General features: G+C 43.5%; 2 protein-coding genes and 1 long non-coding RNA gene across 23 annotated transcripts in view; 2 read left to right on the top strand and 1 right to left on the bottom strand.

Annotated features, from left to right (window-relative positions):
• The window catches only part of LOC119243347 (protocadherin gamma-C4), a 177,396-nt gene that overhangs the window by 56,132 nt on the left and 98,820 nt on the right, over positions 1 to 22,444 (top strand). For 2 of the 21 annotated variants that reach the window (XM_037509088.2, XM_037509087.2), the window contains exon 1: positions 8,260 to 11,305. The exons of 14 other annotated variants lie outside the window; for them this stretch is intronic. In XM_037509088.2, the coding sequence (XP_037364985.1) occupies positions 8,867 to 11,305 (2,439 nt within the window). In that variant the 5' untranslated portion in view covers positions 8,260 to 8,866. 5 more of the 21 variants (XM_054694310.1, XM_037509098.2, XM_037509082.2 and 2 more) reach the window with 3 other exon arrangements.
• LOC119243351 (protocadherin gamma-A6-like) lies at positions 11 to 3,431 on the top strand. The gene has a single exon (XM_037509108.2). It carries the CDS (start codon positions 1,080 to 1,082, stop codon positions 3,381 to 3,383), a length of 2,304 nt encoding a protein of 767 aa, XP_037365005.2. The 5' UTR covers positions 11 to 1,079; the 3' UTR covers positions 3,384 to 3,431.
• LOC129145624 (uncharacterized) lies at positions 11,112 to 20,661 on the bottom strand. Its single transcript, XR_008551428.1, has 3 exons — positions 20,351 to 20,661; positions 18,046 to 18,193; positions 11,112 to 11,232 (listed from the first exon to the last, which is right to left on the bottom strand). It is a non-coding gene; the product is annotated as an uncharacterized LOC129145624 (long non-coding RNA).

Genomic DNA, 22,444 nt, shown 5'->3' with positions numbered 1-22,444 from the left:
GTGAGTTATTCCAAAGTCCTTTCTTCCAATAAGTATAATTAAGTTTCAATTAATCATTTTGGAGCTAAAAAAGTATACAGACTAAGTATGTCCTTACATTACTGTATTTTATTGATTTTTCTGGGTCTATAACAAGTATGTTAGAAATTCTTTGCTCAATTTTCTGTGCTGCAATTGGTTTTTATAGAAAGTCACTTTGTGATGTTCTTGAAAATATTATTAACCCTAAAACAATTTACCCTAAAACATTTTAATACATTAGTATCTCACACTCTCATTGTGAGTCATATCTATATATACTTAAACACAAATCTACATAATCTAGTAATTTCAATGCAATCAATCCTAAACCATGTTTCAGATATAATATATATTTTTCACTATCTCTTATGTATTTTCACTTCCTCTGCATTTTATAGGTAACACAAATTATTGCCTAAATTATAACAGTTCTTTGTCTATGTTAACACAAATTAATGATTGCATCTAAAAATGGCAACACTTATATCTTGCACTAATGGGCTGGATCCAAATACGTTTGTGTTTGTTAATGTCTGTTGCAAATGGGTCAAGTATAAATAATGGTGGAGTGCAGTGATTCAAACTTTATAGAACAGTTTAATATTATTTCTGTTATCCAAGTTCAAAGAAAATCACAAAAAATGAATGGTAAATTCCAGGGGACATTAAAATTATTCAGGATAGGCTCCTTTATTCTTCCAAATACTTCTCATTCTTGGGAAGAGAAATATTATTGCTTGTGATCTGTGCAGATTTAGCAGAAATAAGATGCTGTTTATGATGGTTTCACTAAATGGTGTAGTATTAAGTTCAGACTCTAAGTGTCGCTGTTCACTAACTGGGTAAGGAAAGCAAAGAAAACCCGAGTTAATAGCCTCCAAGCACAAAGCAGATCAGACACGGAAACTCTCCAGGTGCTCAGAAATTCTGACCTAAAACTCAACGCATCTGATCTCTGCTTGTTTATGGACCTCGACCTCTAATTCTGAGAAGCCTGAAAGCGATGCGAATCTGTTCCACCTACTCATAGTCCCAGGAAAGTCAAGAAGCAGCCAGTAATGGCGGCTCTGCAAAGGCGCCGGCACCACAGCGGGTTAGTGGTACTCTTCCTGCTCCTGGGGAGGCTGTGTGGGGTTGGGGCCGGACACATCCGTTACTCCGTTCCTGAGGAGCTGGACAAAGGCTCCTTCGTGGGTAACATCGCCAGTGATCTCGGGCTGGAGCCCCAGGAGCTGACGGAGCGCGGAGCCCGCATCGTCTCCAGAGGTAGGACGCAGCTTTTTGCTCTGAACCCGGGGAGCGGCAGCTTGGTCACCGCGGGCAGGATAGACCGGGAGGAGCTCTGCGCTCAGAGCGCGCGGTGCCTGGTGAGTTTTAACATCCTCTTTGAGGATAAGCTGAATCTTTATCCAGTAGAAGTGGAAATAATAGATATTAATGATAATGCACCCGTATTCTCAAGTGAAGAACTAGAGGTGAAAATTCCCGAAAATGCAGCTCCATCCTCTCGTTTTCCACTAATAGAAGTCTATGACCCTGATGTGGGAATGAACAATCTTCAGAGCTTCAAGCTCAGTGCAAATAGTCACTTCTCAGTGAACGTGCAAAGTGAAGCCAATGGGCGCAAATACCCAGAGCTGGTGCTGGAGAATGCCCTGGACCGGGAGGGAGAGGCCATCCACCGCCTGGTCCTTACTGCCATAGATGGTGGTGTCCCTGCCCGCTCAGGCATGGCACGGATTCTGGTAACTGTCCTCGATGTCAATGACAATGCTCCAGTGTTTACTCAACCTGTCTACCATGTGAGTGTTCCTGAAAATCTGCCAGTAGGTACACCAGTGCTGTCGGTAAATGCCACAGACCAGGATGAAGGAGTCCATGCAGAAGTAACATATTCCTTCGTGAAGATAACAGAAAAGATTTCAAAGATTTTCTGTCTGAATGTTTTGACTGGAGAGATATCGACTTCTGCAAATCTAGACTACGAGGACTCAAGCTTTTATGAGCTAGATGTTGAGGCCCGGGATCAGCCAGGTTTACAAGACAGAGCAAAGGTCTTAATAACTATTTTGGATGTGAATGACAATATACCAGAAGTGGTAGTTACATCTGGAAGCAGATCAGTTGCGGAAAGTACACCTCCAGGGACGGTAATAGCTCTTTTTCAAGTACACGATCGAGACTCAGGACTGAATGGCCTGGTAACATGTTCCATCTCAAAAGGTCTGCCATTTCAACTGGAAAAGTCAGTAGACAATTATTACCGATTGGTGACCAATAAAGTGCTAGATCGAGAGCAGGTGCCCTTGTACAACATCACTGTGATGGCCATGGACAAAGGAATGCCACCACTGTCTACAGAAATGCTCATCACCCTAAATGTAGCAGACACCAATGACAACCCACCAGCCTTTTCCCACTCCTCTTACTCTGTCTACGTCCCTGAAAACAATCCCAGAGGTGCCTCCATCTTCTCCTTGACTGCACATGACCCTGACAGTGATGAAAATGCCCAGGTCACCTACACCCTGGTTGAAGATACCATTCAGGGTGTACCTCTGTCTTCCTATGTCTCCATCAACTCTGACACCGGAGTCCTATATGCACTATGCTCCTTTAATTATGAGCAGTTCCGCGACCTGGAATTAACAGTGACTGCTCATGACAGTGGGGACCCTCCACTCAGCAGCAATGTGTCACTGAGCATATTTGTGCTGGACCAGAATGACAACACACCTGAGATCCTGTACCCTGCCTTCCCCACAGATGGCTCCACAGGCGTGGAACTGGCACCCCGCTCTGCAGAGCCTGGCTACCTGGTGACCAAGGTGGTGGCAGTGGACAGAGACTCAGGCCAGAACGCCTGGCTGTCCTACCGCCTGCTCAAGGCCAGCGAGCCAGGGCTTTTCTCAGTGGGGCTGCACACAGGTGAGGTGCGCACAGCGCGGGCCCTGCTGGACAGAGATGCGCTCAAGCAGAGCCTAGTGGTGGTGGTCCAGGACCATGGCCGGCCACCCCTCTCAGCCACTGTGACACTTACTGTGGCTGTGGCGGACAGCATCCCAGATGTCCTGGCTGACCTGAGCAGCCTCCAGCCCTCAGCTGACCCCGAAGATTCTGACCTTACCTTGTACCTGGTGGTGGCGGTGGCCGTGGTCTCTTGCATCTTTCTTGCCTTTGTCATCATGCTGATGGCGCTCAGACTCAGGCGCTGGCATACTTCACGCCTGCTCCACGCTTCAGGAGTCGGATTGGCTGGGGTGCCCACCTCACACTTTGTGGGCGTGGACGGGTGCGGGCTTTCCTGCAGACCTATTCGCATGAGGTCTCCCTCACTGCAGACTCAAGGAAGAGTCACCTGATCTTCCCTCAGCCCAACTATGCGGACACGCTCATCAGCCAGGAGAGCTGTGAGAAAAGTGAGCCTCTTCTGATTCAGGAAGATTCAGGATTTTGTAAGGAGGAAGACACCCTTGTTGAGGTGAGGTTATTGGCTTTATTTGTTTCACTTGGTCTGGAAAGTTTAAAATTCTCTTTAATTGATCCTTAGTTTTCTTAGTCTTTTGCAGTAAGTTTTTCTTTTATATCAATAGAACTCTATTAAATCTCATTTTTCTCAAATTTCATGAGCAAATCCTCATGTATGACCTAGATTTCCTTCACTTTTTTCTTAGCAAACTCTTTGTGCCTTTGGTTGCATACATACATCTTGTTTCTTAGGGACTTTTTCTTTATTATGTGACATTTCTGAAATTTTCTTTTTGTGCTGTGAAAAAAAAGGAATTTAGCCTCTGTTAAGGAAGATCAAGCTCTTGTTTCACCCCTAATGCTTACTCTTTAATAACAAGCATTTTTCAAAATGATGGATATTTGTGAGAGACTTTCACTGCTCTGTAAAGCTGTCCACAGCCTTGCAGCATGGGTTCGATCCTGGCCCCCCAGCGAGAATCCCACATGGCATGGCAGACCTCTCCTGTCTCGCCTGCTGCTCCCCTCAGCAGCATATTTCAGTCAGTCAGCCTGTTCTGTTCCCCACTCTGTCTCTGGTGAATCCTCTCACCCTCCCACACCTCTGGCCTGTACCCTGGTTCTTGTATAAATGAATACATAAATCTTTAAAAAAATACTTGGGAATCAAACATTTTTATAAAAGTAAGAGTAGCTGACATCTGTACCAAGGAAGACCTAATCTCTGAAGTTAAAAGACCTGAAAAACATTCCTGGTACTGTTACTCACTTCAGGTTAGTTGCAATATCTACAGTCTTCAAATTACAATTTAAATAAAAAACGACTTGAGTTATCTTCCTCACACAAATTCTTGGGAAAGAAAATAAAATAATTTTATAAAGTGTTTTTCTTCAAATTGCATAATCAACAAGCATTTTTGATAGCATGATTATAATTACTGAATAATTAATAAATATAAGTCCTATTATATATAAGTACAAATAAATATATGTGTACAAATAAATATGAGTGCATAACTATATATGTACTACAATGTGTGTGGTTGATAATATTTTAAAATGAAAATGAATTTTAAAATATACTCAGTAGTGTCCACTTACAGGTTTACAGGATTTATCTCCAAAAATGAAAACTGACTCATGAATGGGAGAATAAAGGATTGAAAATGTTCATATAAGGATTTTAATAATTTAGTATGTTTAACCCAGATAAAGCAAGATTTTTTTGTCATTTGGGAACTCTATTCAAATACTTAAGAAATGAAGGGTTGTTATTTAAAAATGATTAGTCAGGGCCTCCCCGGTGGCGCAGCGGTTGAGCGCTGGGTTGCGAAGCTGCCCACAGCCTCTGCGGCGCCAGTTTGATCCCCTGGCTGCTCCCCGGCCACCAGAGGAGGGTCCCACATGGTGCGCAGACCTCTCCTGCCGCCCGCTGCTCCCCTCAGCAGTGTACTTCGGTCCTTCTGCCTGCTCTGCTCCCCGCTCTGGCTCTGGTGAATTCTCTCACCCTCCCGCGCTTCTGACTGTACCCAGTGCATGTATAAACAAAACAAACAAACAAACAAATAAATAAATCATAAATAAATAAATAAAAATACATGCCTCTTTAAAAAAAAAATAAAAATGATCAGTCAAATTCATCTTGACCCAAAGGGTTAAATGAAACAGTGCGTTGGTGAGTAGAAAAAAGCAGTTTTGAGTTGTCAGAATTCCTCTAGCAGGAAATGGGTTTCTAAAGAGGTAGGAAATTCTATTATTGGTGCTTTTCAAAAGTTGATGGCCTAGAATTGGGCCTCCCCGATGGCGCAGCCGTTGAACCTTGGGTTGCGAGGCTGCCTGCGGCCTCTGCAGCACCAGTTTGATCCCCAGCTGCTCCCCAGCCACCGGAGGAGGGTCCCACATGAGGAGGGTCCCACATGATGACGCTCAGACCTCTCCTGCTGCCCTGCTACCCGCTCTGGCTCTGGTGAATTCTCTCACCCTCCTGTGCTTCTGACTGTGCCCAGTGCTTGTATAAATAAATAAAAATAAATCTTTTTTAAAAAAAAGTTGATGGCCTAGAATTAATGGAATATAGGAGATAATATAATGTGATGAGTTGTTGAACTACTAATTGCCAAGGTCTTTTCTAATCCTGAGCTGAAGGAGTCTATGAATTGATAATACAATGTGTGGCCATTTGTGCATCTAAATTTAGTATACATGTGTAAAAATAAATGAGAAGATATGTTGAAAGTAAATGAGAACCTTTGTAATCTGAAGTTGTGAGTCTTCATAAAGGTAATATTGAGATGATGTCTTTAAATTAGCTGCTAAGGGTAATACATACATGTTTTCTGAATCAGTATCGTACTTATAATTTACTTCAAGATTACAAATTTATATAACCGAGATATTCCAATCATACATATTTTCACATCTGATTGTTTCGGACATTTTTATATAATTCTTTGATGATCTTAACCAGAATTTAATAGTAAATAACAATTTTAAAGATTTTGAATCTTTAGTGTTGGTCTTAGGAATCAGCTGATGTCTTATACAAATATTATGTTGGTTTCATACATTCTATGATTGTAAATATCATTTCATTATATCCCAATCTGAACAATTTAAGCTAGATTACTAACTGGGTTTAGTTAGTGAATCTCCATTGTTATAAGCAAAGATCACTAACTGGGTTTCATAGATAGTAGATTGGTTTCTGTTCTCTGCTCACTAACTGGGATAAGTAGGCTGACATATCCTCTTATCTCAGTTACCTGTGACCATTTCATTTACACAAATAAAATATTTTACTGACAGACAGAAAATAGATCAGATTTTACTCTTACAGTAGTCATTTATGCATGTGGACTGACCAAGTGTTGAATTAGGCAATCATGGCATTCTCTAAATTCTAGCTAAATGAAGCTCTTTTTACCTACATGCCATAAAGATATTATTAATATGATAGGCAGTCTATGATTTTGAACACATTCTAAATTTTGGAGTATCAGGGGGAAAGCTACCCAGTGTTGGGCTATTTTATCATCTGTGAAAACCACTTGTTTCTGATCAAACTTCTGCTAAGGTGGCAGTTGTCAAAGGGAAGGAGTAAAATCTTAGAGGGATCATTGGAAAATACCCACGCCTTTGTTTGGGAAGGAAAACCTAAACACAATTCCAAACAAATGGTTCTTCAACAGAAAATACTTCCATAAAGACAGGAGAAAATATAAATAATTCAATGCCTGCAAAGTCAAATAGACTTTCCATAGAATTTTTGAATGCAGGCAAACAAATGAATGTCTAGATTCTTCCCAATAAATCAAAAATATAACCTACTCTCTTTTAAAGTATAAAATTATTTTGATTTTATATAGAAGGCTTATGTTATATTTAAACATATCTCAGTGGTCTAGTAGAATACTTTAATGCTTAATTTTACATTGTAAACTAACTTAGAAAACTTGATTGCTAGAGTTAATGAAACTATTTGCTCCCTAAAGTGTGCTTTATGTACAAATTATGCCTACAATCCCATTTTTCTAGATTTTAATTATTTAGTTTCAGAGAAGCTACCCAGAATTTGTAAGTTAAGATTTTTTAAAATAATAAAAGAAATAAATGTGATTGAGACATTTGAAGTATCATATAGGAAAAGATAGCAAATTTGGGAGTCATAATATCAACAGATGAAAGTTTGGTTCGAAAATGGCAACAATTACTTATGATCTTTAAAGATCATATCTTTTGCTTACTTCAACAAGTTCAAAATTACTTTTAAACAAATAATACTTAGCTTCTGTTTATGGAATTAATCTGTAATACTCGTATAGGTTCCTTAGATCAAAAAGTTCTTTTATCTATTTGGTGAAAGTAAACATGACTGAATTATTTTTGATTAATCAAAACAGCACTTTACTCAAAGTATTCCCGATATTTTGGAGCAGTGCCACAACAGAGCAGAAATAGATTGCTTACTTAGGAACATCTCACCAAATAAGCTAAGAATTTTCAGTGTTTATTCTGGTTTCTCCTCCTGACAATGCTAACCACTCCCCTAAGTTTAAAATAATTTAAAAAGCCAAGCTTTTTCTTGCCAGGTATTCATTCCAGAGTAAGTCACTCTCTTTTCTCCTGCAGCTATAGTGAAGGAACTTTGCTTTATTTCTACTGGTTGAGGGTAACCCCAGATCCATCAACAAATGAGTTTTATTCATTAACATTTGTGGAGAATGAGTACCGCTAAGGAGTCTCTCAGTCCTGCAGGTATGCTCAAAGACTGTCCAGAGAGCCACCTTTTCTCAGTCATTCTGGAATAAGGTAGAATAATTCTTAGAATTGCATAATGAAAAGGAGCAGTCAAGCCAATACCCACTTTCTCATGAATCCACAGTCAGCAGAATCTCTGCAAATGTCTACCTTCTGTACAAAATGAGTGACTTTTATAGCTAATTATTGCTGTGCTTGGCTTCTCACTTCATCACCTCATATCAGATGATGCTTTCTGAGCATCTATCAAAGTTGATCACAGTTGCCTACTGCCTTCTCAAGGACTGGGAGTGAGGAAACTTGCACTGTGACATAGGGTCTACTACTAAATATTGTCAAGGACAAGGCAATTCCCTCTTATTTTTAAAATTATTAAAAAGAAAACATTGAACTTAATTATTTCTAAGATTCCATACAGTAAAAAACTGTATGGAAAATCCTTTGTGGAATTTCATACTTGAAATTTTTACTTTCTGAGTCTAGATGATAGTATCTATATATACAGTAAGCGTTCAATATTACTGAATTTAAATTTATTGTAATCTGATGTAAACAATTCCTATATGTCTTTCTTATGTATACTCACACCCTATTTAAAGAAATAATACTTTTTTTACCTGAAACAGCTGATATTTCTCTATGTGCAATAAAGCGTGAGATAGTGTCCAAGAGTCATTTAAAAGTTGCAGTGCAGATAATTAAAAAAAAATACCTGGGATTAAAAAAACACCCATCCGTGAACAGTGCTGCGTTAACTTGAAGTTTCTTAAAATGTATTTTGAGAGATATATGGATTGTAGATATATAAACCAAAGAAATTTGAAGGATATCAAACTTTCTGAAAAACCTGTTATTCTGCTGCAATATGGTGCAGTAACTTAGTAAAGACTCTGGGCGCCGCTGTTCACCAACCAGGGGAAAATGGTGCAGAAGATCCGCCAGTACCACCGAGCCCTTCCAGCACAAAGAAACGCCAGCTGGAGACAAACTCTTTTCCAAGCAGTACCAAATCCAGGTCTCTATTCTGGTGATTCTGGGTCCTTTTCCGAACACAGAGGACTCCATGCGGACACACTGGCATCCAGAAGCATAACAGCAGGTAGCCCAGAATCTAAACAAGATGCGCAGGACAACAATGGCGGCTCCGCAGAGGCGCTGGGACTACAGAGGATTCATTCTGCTCTCGATCCTCCTGGGGACTCTGAGGGAAGCTTGGGCTGGACAAATTCTCTACTCTGTTCCGGAGGAGACAGACAAAGGGTCGTTTGTGGGTAACATCGCCAAGGATCTGGGTCTGGAGCCCCAGGAACTGGCGGAGCGCGGAGTCCGCATCGTCTCCAGAGGTAGGACGCAGCTCTTTGCTCTGAATCCGAAAAGCGGGAGCTTGGTCACCGCGGGCAGGATAGACCGGGAGGAGCTGTGCGCTCAGAGCGCGCGGTGCCTGGTGAACTTTAACATCCTGATGGAAGATAAAATGAATCTTTACCCTGTAGAAGTAGAAATAGTGGATGTTAACGACAATGCTCCTAGATTCTTGATGGCAGAAATGAATGTAAAAATAATGGAGAACACGTCTCCTGGAGCGCGGTTTCCGTTAAATGAGGCTAGAGATCCAGATGTGGGGAGGAACTCTCTCCAGAGCTACCAGCTCAATCCCAACGGTCACTTCTCCCTGGTTGAGCAAACTGGAGATGATGGAACTAAATATCCGGAATTAGTGCTGGAGCGGGTGCTGGACAGGGAGGAGGAGGCTGTTCACCACCTCCTCCTCACAGCCTCTGACGGCGGCGACCCACCCCGATCTGGCACCGCCCGTATCCAAGTAACAGTGGTGGACGTGAATGACCACGCGCCCGTCTTCTCTTTGCCCCTGTACCAAGTGACTGTCCCCGAGAACGTGCCGGTGGGCACAAGATTGCTCACGGTAAAAGCTATGGATCCAGATGAGGGAGTCAATGGAGAAGTGACCTATTCCTTTTGGAAAATAACTCAAAAAATTTTACAAACATTCCAACTGAACTCTCATACAGGAGAATTATCAACATTAGAAGGCCTAGATTATGAAGAATTTGACCACTATGAAATGGAAGTCCAGGCTCAGGATGGGCCTGGTAGTATGACAAGGGCTAAAGTACTGATCACAATTTTGGATGTGAATGACAATGCCCCAGAAGTGACCGTGACGTCTGTAAGCAGCTCAATCCCTGAAGACACTCCTCCTGGAACAGTGATTGCTCTTTTTTACCTCCAAGACCGAGATTCTGGGAAAAATGGCAAAGTGACCTGCACGATATCAGAAAATGTGCCTTTTAAATTAGAAAGATCGATAGACAATTATTATAGGCTGTTGACAGCCAACAACCTAGACCGTGAAAAGTTCTCTGTGTATAACATTACACTGAAAGCCACAGATGGTGGGAGCCCGCCCTTGTCCACAGAAACTCACATTTCCATAAATTTGGCAGACACCAACGATAACCCACCTGCTTTCCCCCACTCCTTCTATTCTGTCTACATCCCTGAGAACAACCCCAGAGGAGCCTCTATCTTTTCTGTGACTGCACATGACCCTGACAGTGGTGAGAACGCCCGTGTCACTTATTCCCTGTCTAAGGACACGCTCCAGGGGGCACCTCTAGCCTCCTATCTCTCCATCAACTCTGACACCGGCGTCCTATATGCGTTGCACTCTTTTGACTATGAGCAGTTCCGTGATTTGCAATTGACAGTGACTGCCCATGACAGCGGGGACCCTCCACTCAGCAGCAACATGTCACTGAGCATATTTGTGCTGGACCAGAACGACAATGCACCAGAGATCCTGTACCCTGCCCTCCCCACAGATGGTTCCACAGGCGTGGAGCTGGCACCCCGCTCTGCAGAGCCTGGCTACCTGGTGACCAAGGTGGTGGCGGTGGACAGAGACTCAGGCCAGAACGCCTGGCTGTCCTACTGCCTGCTCAAGGCCAGCGAGCCAGGGCTCTTCTCAGTGGGGCTGCACACAGGCGAGGTGCGCACTGCGCGGGCCCTGCTGGACAGAGATGCGCTCAAGCAGAGCCTGGTGGTGGTGGTCAAGGACCACGGCCAGCCCCCCCTCTCGGCCACGGTCACGCTCACCGTGGCCGTGGCAGACAGCATCCCAGATGTCCTGGCTGACCTGGGCAGCATCAGCACCCCCGCGGACTCTGAGGATTCCGACCTTACCTTGTACCTGGTGGTGGCGGTGGCCGTGGTCTCCTGCGTCTTCCTGGCCTTTGTCATCGTGCTGATGGCACTCAGGCTGCGGCGCTGGCACATGTCGCGCCTGCTCCAGGCTTCAGAAAGTGTATTGGCAGGCATGCCCACCTCTCACTTTGCGGGTGTGGACGGGGTACAGGCTTTCCTGCAGACCTATTCGCATGAGGTCTCCCTCACCGCAGACTCAAGGAAAAGTCACCTGATCTTCCCGCAGCCCAACTATGCGGACACGCTCATCAGCCAGGAGAGCTGTGAGAAAAAAGATCCTTTGTTAGCATCTATAGCCTTTCATGAATGTAAGGATGAAGGTGAGAGTGTTCAGGTGAGTTCAGTCATTCATTTATCTGTGCTTCCTGGAGTAACTGTATCTTTGTGTGACTGCTTTTTTGTTTTGCCAAACAAGCATTTTTAAGACAGGGTGGAACACCTTGAAGAGGCAAAGCAAGCGCTATGGTTTATTTCAGTGGTAATAGTTTAAGTTGGAATATTTACTGACTTAGGTTTTGGTATCATCTCTATAGTAAAAGTCTATAGACAAGATTGTGAATAAGTGGAGTCTCATACTGTTATACCTTCCATCTATTTTTCAACTTGTTCTTAATTCATGTTTTTTATAAATGATCCATTTAGGTTCGATCATTAAAACATTCTTGAAGATGTTTTTCATTCTGAAGATTTGATCTCTGTCCTACTTTTCAAGGCCACTTTCACCTCAGTGGCCCTGAAAATCTCATTTGCTTCTTGATCTATTTTAAAGCATAATCGTTTATTAAAGGCAGCTTCTCTTGAAGCCTAGATTGATTCCTAGAATATGTCAAGCTGCGCCGAGATCTGTATTCATGACACTCATGAAATCTAATACCACACTAAAGGTCATTGTCCAAAATCAATAAATTATAATATCATATATGTCATTTCAATTATTGTAAATGGCATTTGGGAAATGGGAAGTTACATATTTTTAACACAAGATTCCAATATGATGTTTTACTGGTACAGGTAGGTGTGTGAATGTAATGGGGGCTTTCCAGTGAGAGACTGGGAATGCTGGCTTCCTAAACCATCTTATAATCTCAAGTTCTAGATCAATAGTTGAGTTTATTTGTGGGGTCTACTGAAAATTTCATTCAGATATAATCCAGTCTGGGATTAAGTAACATTTCAATAGATTAGTATTTGGAAGGAATTGATGACCACATAGTCTTGCTCATTACTAAGACATTTTGAGTGTTAATTAAAAGGACATTTTTTTCTAGGATAGTATTGTGTTTGGTAGTACTTTGCATATAAAGGGCTGCACAGTTGTGTGGGATATATTTCTTTCATTCTGCAGTGTTCAGATATGTAGTCACTTGGGGAAGAAGTCCATATTACCAATACGTTAACATGGATAAATATGGTTATCGTGTATTATGAAAAAGAAAATCCCCAACCAAATTTAAATTACATGCTTAAAACATTTTTAAACAAAGGGGAGAAATCATCACTAAACTCAATGAACTACTGCAAATAAACTTCCTAGGAACTATTTCCTTCCATTGAAGTCATTGTGGAATGTTACCTAAGTGCAAAAGTTGGAAGTGGTGCTTCATTCATGGTCTGTTGGTGAGTTTTTTCAGTCTGGAGGTTTTATCTGTGTACTGCTTCTGCCTGCATGTATCTTGGTGACTCTGAAAATCAAAGTTGCTTCCTGATCCATTTTAAGCATATCGTCTATTAAAGCTAGCTCTGCTTGGAAGTCTGGGTTGATGCATACAATGAACTGCCTGTGTCAAACTTCAACAAGATCCATATTCATTACACACATGAAGCCTAATACTACACTAAAGGTTTGCAGTAGACCATGGTTGGTGATTTTGTGTTGTAAGAAAAAACATTATTCACCTGGTAACTCTGGAATTTGATGTTACCTTATGTAACCAGGGTAATATAATATTTGTGCAATGAGAAGGAAAGAGACAGGGTAACTCTTTTCTGGCTATGCAATTTCCTTAGCTAAGGTAGCAAATAACTGAAAGTATTGGGGAAGAAGAGAAGGGTTTGTAGGTAAGTAAAATTAGGGAAATTGAGGGGAAAATAAAATAAACTGGGCCCCCTTTTAACGACAACTTCAGTATTGCTGATGAATTCTGAAAATTTTTCAGAAATCAGCATGAAGGTACAGGACCCAAAACATAAAGAAAACAAAAAGCAAAGAAACAAGGAAAGAATATAAAACTTGTCCGATAGTTTGCTAATAGATATTCAATATTGCTGTACTCTGAAATCACTTAGGTCAAGAATGTCATTGTTATCTTTTTTAGTGCGGGTTTGAAAATAGGGGAATGATGATGTCAAAATGAGTGTTTATGTATTAAATCTGTGTGATTTCTCTAAAACCCTGATTTGGGGTAAGGGTGTTTCTAATACAAGTCAAACGTTATCGAATGTTAGCCGTATAGTTTGTACAGTTAGGAACAAGACTGTGATGATTGCAGCTCCTTAAACCAAAGCAGCAGAGGCTGCAGTTTGCTAGCGCGGGCTCTGGGCGCCGCTGTTGGCCAAAGCGAGCAGCTTGGCGCGGGCGATCTCGGCGCACAGCCGCAGAGCTGTCTCCCTCTGAGACGCCAGCGCGAGTCTTTCCGCCGCTGCCTCCTCTGGAAAAGAAGCGAGCCTGACCCCCACGTAGGAGAGGAAGCCTGTTCGGGGCTCCGGACACCTGCTCCAGGGGTTCCTTGTACTCTGGAGTCTCCAGGCAGGTGAGCGGGATGAGGGGAGCAAGCGGGCTGGGGAGAGGCGCTGGGGAGAAGAGCTGGGCTGAGCGGCGGCCGGCGCTCTTTCCCTTGCTGCTGTCTTTGTTCTGTCGGGCGCTCTCTGAGCCGGTCGGCTACAGGATTCCCGAGGAACTGCCCCAGGGCTCGGTGGTGGGGAACCTCGCCAAGGACCTGGGACTCAGTGTCCAAGAGTTACCGACTCGAAAGCTGCGCGTCAGTCCGGAGAAGCCTTACTTCGCTGTGAGCGCAGAGAGCGGGGAGCTGCTCGTGAGCAGCCGGCTGGACCGCGAGCAGATTTGCGGGAAGCAGCCAGCATGCGCTCTGGAGTTTGAGGCTGTTGCTGAAAATCCGTTAAATTTTTACCACGTGAACGTGGAGATCGAGGATATCAATGACCACACGCCAAAATTCACACAAAATTCCTTTGAGCTGCAAATAAGTGAATCCACAAAACCCGGAGCGCGATTTATTTTAGGATCCGCTCATGATGCAGATATTGGTACCAATTCGCTACAGAATTACCAGCTCAGCCCAAATGATCATTTCTCACTAGTGAATAAAGAGAAATTAGATGGCAGTAAATACCCAGAGCTGGTCCTGAAAATGCCATTAGACCGGGAAGAGCAGAAGTCCTACTATTTGACCTTAACTGCCTTGGACGGCGGGGATCCACCCCTGAGTAGCAATGCACAGATACAGATCTTAGTGACTGATGCCAACGACAACCCTCCAGTGTTCAGTCAAGAACTCTACAGAGTGGGCATTCCAGAGAACGTATTGCCAGGCACAGCCGTGCTTCGTGTGACGGCCACAGACCAGGATGAGGGTGTCAATGCTGAGGTCACTTTTTCTTTCACGGAGGCAGACCAGGTCACCCACTTTGACCTAAATTCTAATACCGGGCAAATTACTATTTTAAATACATTAGACTTTGAGGAAGTTAAAGAATATTCTATAGTTTTGGAAGCAAGGGATGGTGGAGGAATGATTGCCCAGTGCACGGTGGAAATAGAAGTCTTAGACATAAACGACAATGTACCAGAAGTAATATTCCAGTCTCTACCAGACATTATTATGGAGGACACCAAGCTGGGGACACACATCGCTTTGTTTAAAACACGTGACAAAGATTCCGGACAAAACGGAGAAGTTATCTGTAAATTAGAAGGTAACGTTCCGTTTAAAATATTAAGTTCAACAAGAAACACGTATAAATTAGTGACCGATGGCATTCTAGACCGCGAGCAGACCCCAGAGTACAATCTCTCCATTACTGCCACTGACAGAGGCAAACCACCCCTCTCCTCCACTGTAATTATCACCCTGCCCGTCGGCGATGTGAACGACAACTGGCCGGTTTTTCAACAGGCTTCCTACCTGGTTCATATAGCTGAGAACAACCCTCCCGGGATCTCCATCGCCCAAGTCAGCGCTTCTGACCCCGACCTGGGATCCAACGGCCGCGTGTCCTACTCCATCGTGGGCAGCGACCTGGGCCCCCAGGCGCTGTCGTCCTACGTGTCCGTGAACGCGCAGAGCGGGGTGGTGTTCGCGCAGCGCGCCTTCGACCACGAGCAGCTGCGCGCCTTCGAGCTGACTGTGCAGGCGCGCGACCAGGGCGCGCCCCCGCTGAGCGCCAACGCGAGCCTGCGCGTGCTGGTGGGCGACCGCAACGACAACGCGCCCAGGGTGCTGTACCCCGCGCTGGGGCCCGACGGCTCTGCGCTCTTCGACACGGTGCCGCGCGCCGCGCAGCCCGGCTACCTGGTCACCAAGGTGGTGGCGGTGGACGCTGACTCTGGACACAACGCCTGGCTGTCCTACCACGTGCTGCAGGCCAGCGAGCCGGGCCTCTTCAGCCTGGGGCTGCGGACGGGCGAGGTGCGCACCGCGCGGGCGCTGGGCGACAGGGACGCGGCCAGACAGCGCCTGCTGGTGGCCGTGCGCGACGGGGGCCAGCCTGCGCTCTCGGCCACCGCCACGCTGCACCTGGTCTTCGCTGACAGCCTGCAGGAGGCCCTGCCAGACCTCAGTGACCAGCCTGAGCCCTCTGACCCCCAGGCTGAGCTGCAGTTTTACTTGGTGCTGGCCTTGGCCTTGATCTCTGTGCTCTTCCTCCTGGCGGTGATTCTGGCCATCGCCCTGCGCCTGCGACACTCCTCCAGCCCCTCTGCCTGGGGCTGCTTTAGGCCTGGTCTCTGTGTCAAGTCTGGACCATCAGTGGTTCCCCCCAACTACATGGAAGGGACTTTGCCTTATTCCTACAATTTGTGCGTTGCCCACACTGGAAAGACAGAGTTTAATTTTCTAAAATGTAATGAGCAGTTGAGCTCAGGACAGGATATACTTTGTGGTGATTCACCTGCAGCCTTATTTCCACTTTGTAATGCCAGCGAGTCAACCTCCCATCAGGTGAGTTTCTTTTAAGAAAATCTACTTTTTATGATCTACCTAGTTGCCCTCATTCACAGGATAATATTCAATCTTCATATCTAATAAGTTGTGTTAAGAAAGTGGTAGCCAGTCAAAAAGCTGCCGTGACTTTTTTCAAGGTAGGTTGATGTAGAAGCAATATTGTGTCTCTTAGGGAGTGTCTTTCAATGCCCAGATTTACAAAGCAATGAGGGTGTGGTTTTATCTACAAAAGGAAACATTAGACAATGTCATAGACTTTCCCATAAAAACTAATGAGATTTTCCCTAAAATTTTCTTTCTATAGCTTAATACATGATGATTTTTCTCTGAACATGGTCATACTGTCAATGTAAAAGTAGGAAATCATTTAACCCTTTAAAGCAAAAGAAGTTAAAGTAAAATTAGGTATTTCTCTTAAGTGATTTTACCGAATTGGGTCCATAGCAATCTGATGTTTTTTCTTATACTTACTCTCCTTTGTTTCAAAAACTCCTAGAGTGAAGTATCTTAATCTGGATATTTATGTACCCATGGAAATGGTTTGCAGTATACTGTGTGTATGTGTGTATGTGTGTGTGCGTGTGAGCGCATGTAAAAACTCTTAACTTAGCATTAGGTCCATTATACTTATCAGAAGATAAAGCCGTAGTCTCCTTATTTGCAATATTGGTTTTTCATGATTATTGAAGTATTGGTGTTCATTCTATAAGTGCTTCCATCAAAGAAAAGAGAATGTTTTTGCCTCTGTATCTCCTCTGATACCCACTCCTGGAATATAATTTTTGAATTGTCCTTTTTGTACTCCTAAACTAAAATAGCTTGAGGTCTCCAGTCATTCTACTGTCGCTCAAAGAGAAATTGAATATTCAAGTCTTCAAATGTTAAATAGAATTGCTAATCTAATGTGCATACTAGTATATACAATAGACAATGGTACATTGTATCAGTCTTTTGCTATATTTCCCTTAGCAACTGCTTCAGTCTATAGCCACCTACAAAATGCTGCAAAGTGACTTTTTTTTGTGTGCTGGCATTCTTTGACTCTTTAGTGATGACTATGTATCCGTACTTTTGTGGTTCTTTTGACCAAAATGTTAAGGTCAATTTAGGTTTAAAGTATGTGTCTGCCTTAAAAAGTTAATTAAGCCTGCTTTAAAATGTAATCATCTTTCATTGGTGAGCAAATAGGATGGAGATTTTCTTTTCATGATATAGTCATTTGTACCTTTAAACTATTTTAAATTCAAATAGAAAATATAAGTAATTAATTAAAATAGCAAAACAATATAATATCTGATAAAACAAAGTTTTAGGTACTTTGAGGTGTTTTAAAACTTGAAAGGATTTATCCTGCGAAACTTCAAAATATTATTTAAAAGTCAATGTGTAATTAAAATAGCATTTAAAAATAAAACTAAAAAGAAACAACTCCACAGAAAACAATATAATGATAAGTTTGTTGAAACCAAATAGAACAACTTCTGAGTCTGTCATCTCCAGTAGGCCTATTTTAGTTTAAGAATGAATCAATTTTCAGTGACACTTATTCCCTACATAATTGCCAGTAGACATGGAAGAAATTTACAATACTGCTAAGTTCATACTAATAAATATTTAATAATGTATTTTTAAGGAGAAAATATAATCCAGAAATTTGAGTGATTAAATATGATGCTAACCCATTTAAAAATACTTTGCAAGACGTTAAGCCTACGTCACAAATACCTCTTGGCTTTTACTTTTGAAATATGATTCAGAGACAAATTAAATAAAATCAGAAGAAACTCTAAAAAAACAAGTAGTATTTTTTCCACTCGGAAATCAAGCACACAGCATTGCATATCTAAGTGCGTGCAATAACAGCTTAGGACTCTAAGCGCCGCTGTTCACCTACTTGGAGAAAATGTAACCAAACGCCTCCCGGATATCCAGTGCTCGCTCATCACAAAGACCGCAGATCCCACAAACCAACTGCTGGGCTGCGGCGAAACTGCGCCTCTAAATTTGGTACAGCCCAACTTTCCATAAGATGATCTCCACAGCTGCGTCAAAAAGGTAAACAAAACAATATATATATATACCTAATGAAGATTCTGAGTGGATTCCGCAGCGGAGGAACAATGGTCGCGCCCCATTATTTCCGAGGACACAGACGCCTGGCCCTGCTGTGCGTGCTTCTGAGCACGCTTTGGAAGATCGGGAGGGGACAGATTCATTACTCCGTGCCAGAAGAGAGCGACAAAGGATCCTTTGTGGGTAACATCTCCAAGGACCTGGGATTGGAGTCACAAGAGCTAGCGAGACACGGAGTCCGCATCGTCTCCAGAGGTAGGACGCAGCTCTTTGCTCTGAACGCGCCAAGCGGCAGCTTGGTCACCGCGGGCAGGATAGACAGGGAGGAGCTCTGCGCTCAGAGCTTGAGATGTCTTTTAAATATTAACATCCTTGTTGAGGATAGAGGGAAACTCTTTGGAATAGTAATAGAAATCATAGATATAAATGATAATAACCCAAAATTCCAGGTCGAAGTGTTGGAAGTAAAAATTAACGAAATTGCTGCCCCTGGAACACGATACCCACTCCCAGAGGCTGTGGACCCGGACGTGGGCATGAATTCCCTCCAGAGCTACCAGCTCAGCCCCAACCGCCACTTCTCCTTGTATGCGCAAGCTGGAGACCACCAAGGATCTATAAGCCCAGAGCTGGTGCTGGAGCACACCCTGGACCGAGAGGAGGAGGCTGCTCACAACTTGGTCCTCATCGCCTTTGATGGCGGCGACCCCCGTCGCTCCAGCACAGTGCGCATCCAAGTGACAGTGTTGGATACGAATGACAATGCCCCGGCTTTTGCGCAACCGATTTACCGAGCGAAAGTCCCAGAGAACGTGCCCCCAGGCACCAGGCTGCTTACTGTAAAAGCCAGCGACCCGGATGAGGGAGCCAATGGAGCAGTGGCATATAAATTCTGGAAGATTAGTGAAAAACAGTCTCCGTTGTTCCAGCTTAATGGAGATACTGGGGAAATATCAACCACGGGGAATCTAGATTATGAGGAATGTGCATTTTATGAAATGGAAATACAAGCTGAAGATGTGGGGGGACTTATAGGGAGGACCAAAGTGCTCATTTCAGTGGAGGATGTAAATGACAACAGACCTGAAGTGACCATTACATCTCTGTTTAGCCCTGTCTTGGAAAATACTCTTCCTGGTTCAGTAATTGCCTTCTTGAATGTGCATGACAGAGACTCTGGGAAGAATGGTCAAGTTGTCTGTTATATAGGCAATGATATGCCTTTTCAATTAGAAAAGTCGATAGATAATTATTATAGGTTGCTGACATGGAAATATTTGGACAGAGAAAAGATCTCTCTGTACAATATCACAGTGATGGCCTCAGATCTAGGAACCCCATCTCTGTCTACTGAAACGTATATCACTTTGCATGTGGCAGACACTAATGACAATCCACCTTCTTTCACTCATGCCTCCTACTCAGCCTATATCCCAGAGAACAACCTCAGAGGTGCTTCCATCTTCTCAGTGACTGCCCATGACCCTGACAGTGGCAACAACGCCCAGATCACATACTCTCTGACCGAGGACACCATCATGGAGGCATCTCTCTCCTCCTGTGTCTCCATCAACTCTGATACCGGTGTGCTGTATGCACTGCGCTCCTTTGATTACGAGCAGGTCCGAGTCTTGAAGCTGCTGGTGACAGCCAGCGACAGCGGGGATCCTCCACTCAGTAGCAATGTGTCACTAAGCCTGTTTATTCTGGACCAGAATGACAACATGCCTGAGATCCTGTACCCTTCCCTCCCCAAAGATGGCTCAACTGGCGTGGAGCTGGCACCCCGCTCTGCAGAGCCTGGCTACCTGGTGACCAAGGTGGTGGCGGTGGACAGAGACTCAGGCCAGAACGCCTGGCTGTCCTACCGCCTGCTCAAGGCCAGTGAGCCAGGGCTCTTCTCAGTGGGGCTGCACACGGGCGAGGTGCGCACTGCGCGGGCCCTGCTGGACAGAGATGCGCTCAAGCAGAGCCTGGTGGTGGTGGTCCAGGATCACGGCCAGCCCCCCCTCTCGGCCACAGTCACGCTCACCGTGGCCGTGGCTGACAGCATCCCAGACATACTGGCCGACATGGACAGTATCAGGACACACATCAACTCTGATGATTCAGATCTCACTCTGTACCTGGTAGTGGCGGTAGCTGTGGTCTCCTGCGTCTTCCTTGCCTTTGTCATCACACTGCTGGCACTCAGACTGTGGCGGTGTCACAAGTCAAGTCTGCTCCAGACATCAGGTGGAGGGTTGGTAGGGTTACAGGCCTCAAGCTTCGTTGGTGTTGAAGGAGTACAGGCTTTCCTGCAGACCTATTCGCATGAGGTCTCCCTCACCGCAGACTCAAGGAAGAGTCATCTGATCTTCCCGCAGCCCAACTATGCGGACACGCTCATCAGCCAGGAGAGCTGTGAGAAAAATGATTCCTTGTTAACATCCATAGATTTCCATGAATGTACAGATGAAGCTGCTTCTGTTCAGGTGAGTTCAGTTCTTTATTCCTGAGGGGCATTAAGTTTGTCTTGTAAGTTTTATGTATGTTATTTGAAACATATTGTGAAAAAAAGCTTAAAATATTTTGAAAGGTATACCACAAACTTTTGGGTATGTTTTAGTGGTGACACTCAAATTTGAACTCTAATCACCATATAGTTTGTTTTCCAAAACTTGGACAAGCCTGTTTAAATGTGATTCAACCTTTTAATCCTTTTGTGTTTACTATAACTCATCATTTAACACTTATTCACCTAAGGAGTTACCCAACCATACATGGTAAGTTTGCTCTCATATATACATGCAGACAGGTAGATATTTAGAACTGAGAAAAATTGAGACTTCTGAATCTTGTATTAGCCCAATAGAAGTAAAATACAGGGCCTTCCTGGTGGTGCAGGGGTTAAAGTCTTAGTGCTCTCAATCTATTGTCAGCCATTGCTGCATGAGCTGGATACCCAGCCAGGGAGCTGACCCACATGGTGCAGCAGATCTCTCCTGTCTTGCCTGTTACTCCGCTCAGCATTGTATTTCAGTTGACCTACCTGTTCTGCTCCCCACTCTGTATCTAGTGAATCCTCTCACCACCCCCCCACACCTCTGGCCTCCACCCCAGTTCTTGTATGCATAAATAAATAAATAAATCTTTAAAAAATTAAGATACATCTTAGAATTTTTAGGACCATTTAGGGCTTGAAGCTAAAAGACTTTAGAAGACTTCATTTTAAAACTCTTCTCTGAGCATTGTGCCTACATTAGTACACTTCAAAATTTTTATAATTCTTACCATACTTAAGAAGATAAATTTTTTGAAGATTTATTTATTTATGCATACAAGAACTGGGGTACAGACCAGAGGTGTGGGGGGGGTGAGAGGACCCACCAGAGACAGAATGGGGAACAGAACAGGAAGACTGACTGAAATACACTGCTGAGGGGAGCAGCAGTCAAGACAGGAGAGGTCTGCTGTGCCATGTGTGTCACCTCCCTGGCCAGGGATCGAACTCATGCTGCAGTGGCTGCAGATAGCTTCACAGTGCTGCATCTTAATCCTTTGGCCACCAGGGAAGCCCCCAAGAAAATAAATTTTAAAGGGTGTATCCTGGTGGAACTGGTCCATGAATGTTGAGTTTGTGTATCAGCAGTTACCCAGAGCTCATTCCAATGAAGACATGGAATCTAAAGGTTAAAATGACTATTGCCCCCTCCAGAATACCAAAAACAACAAAATGAGATTTGAGATAAAATGTTATTTGAAACTGTTGAATTGGTTGTTGTAAACACAGAAGAACATGTTTCAGTAGAGTTCCAATATGTTGCTTTGCAGCCATGAAATGTGCTGTGTTTTCATGATAAGAGATTGAGGGTGTTGGTTTTAAGAAGACATTCCATTTACACAAATTCTAAACTGATCCATTAGAAATGATTCTGTGTGGACTATATGTCTTCTGTAGTCCTTGTTAAAGCATTATAATAAAGTTAATCACTGATTTGTCATCAGATAGAAGTGGGAAACATGATAAATCATTTGTTAGTAATAAAGGATGTTTCCCAAGAATTGTGTAGTATTCCCTTGTATTTACATAACAATGGGTGCAAGTCACTTCATATTTTCTTTAGTGTTTGGATGCTGTCTTTCAAGAGGCTAACTGTACTATTGATACTTTGCAATTTTTAAGAGCTCTGATAGAAAAGAAAATTCTTACTCTTTTCAAAACATTCGCTAATTTGTCA

The sequence above is a fragment of the Talpa occidentalis genome, unplaced genomic scaffold (assembly GCF_014898055.3).
Source record: "Talpa occidentalis isolate TD23 unplaced genomic scaffold, MPIMG_talOcc4v2.1 talOcc4.13, whole genome shotgun sequence".
In the NCBI taxonomy this organism is placed as follows: Eukaryota; Metazoa; Chordata; class Mammalia; order Eulipotyphla; family Talpidae; genus Talpa; species Talpa occidentalis.
The sequence above is the reverse complement of the archived record's forward strand: the minus strand, read 5'-3'. Positions and strand labels throughout refer to the sequence as shown.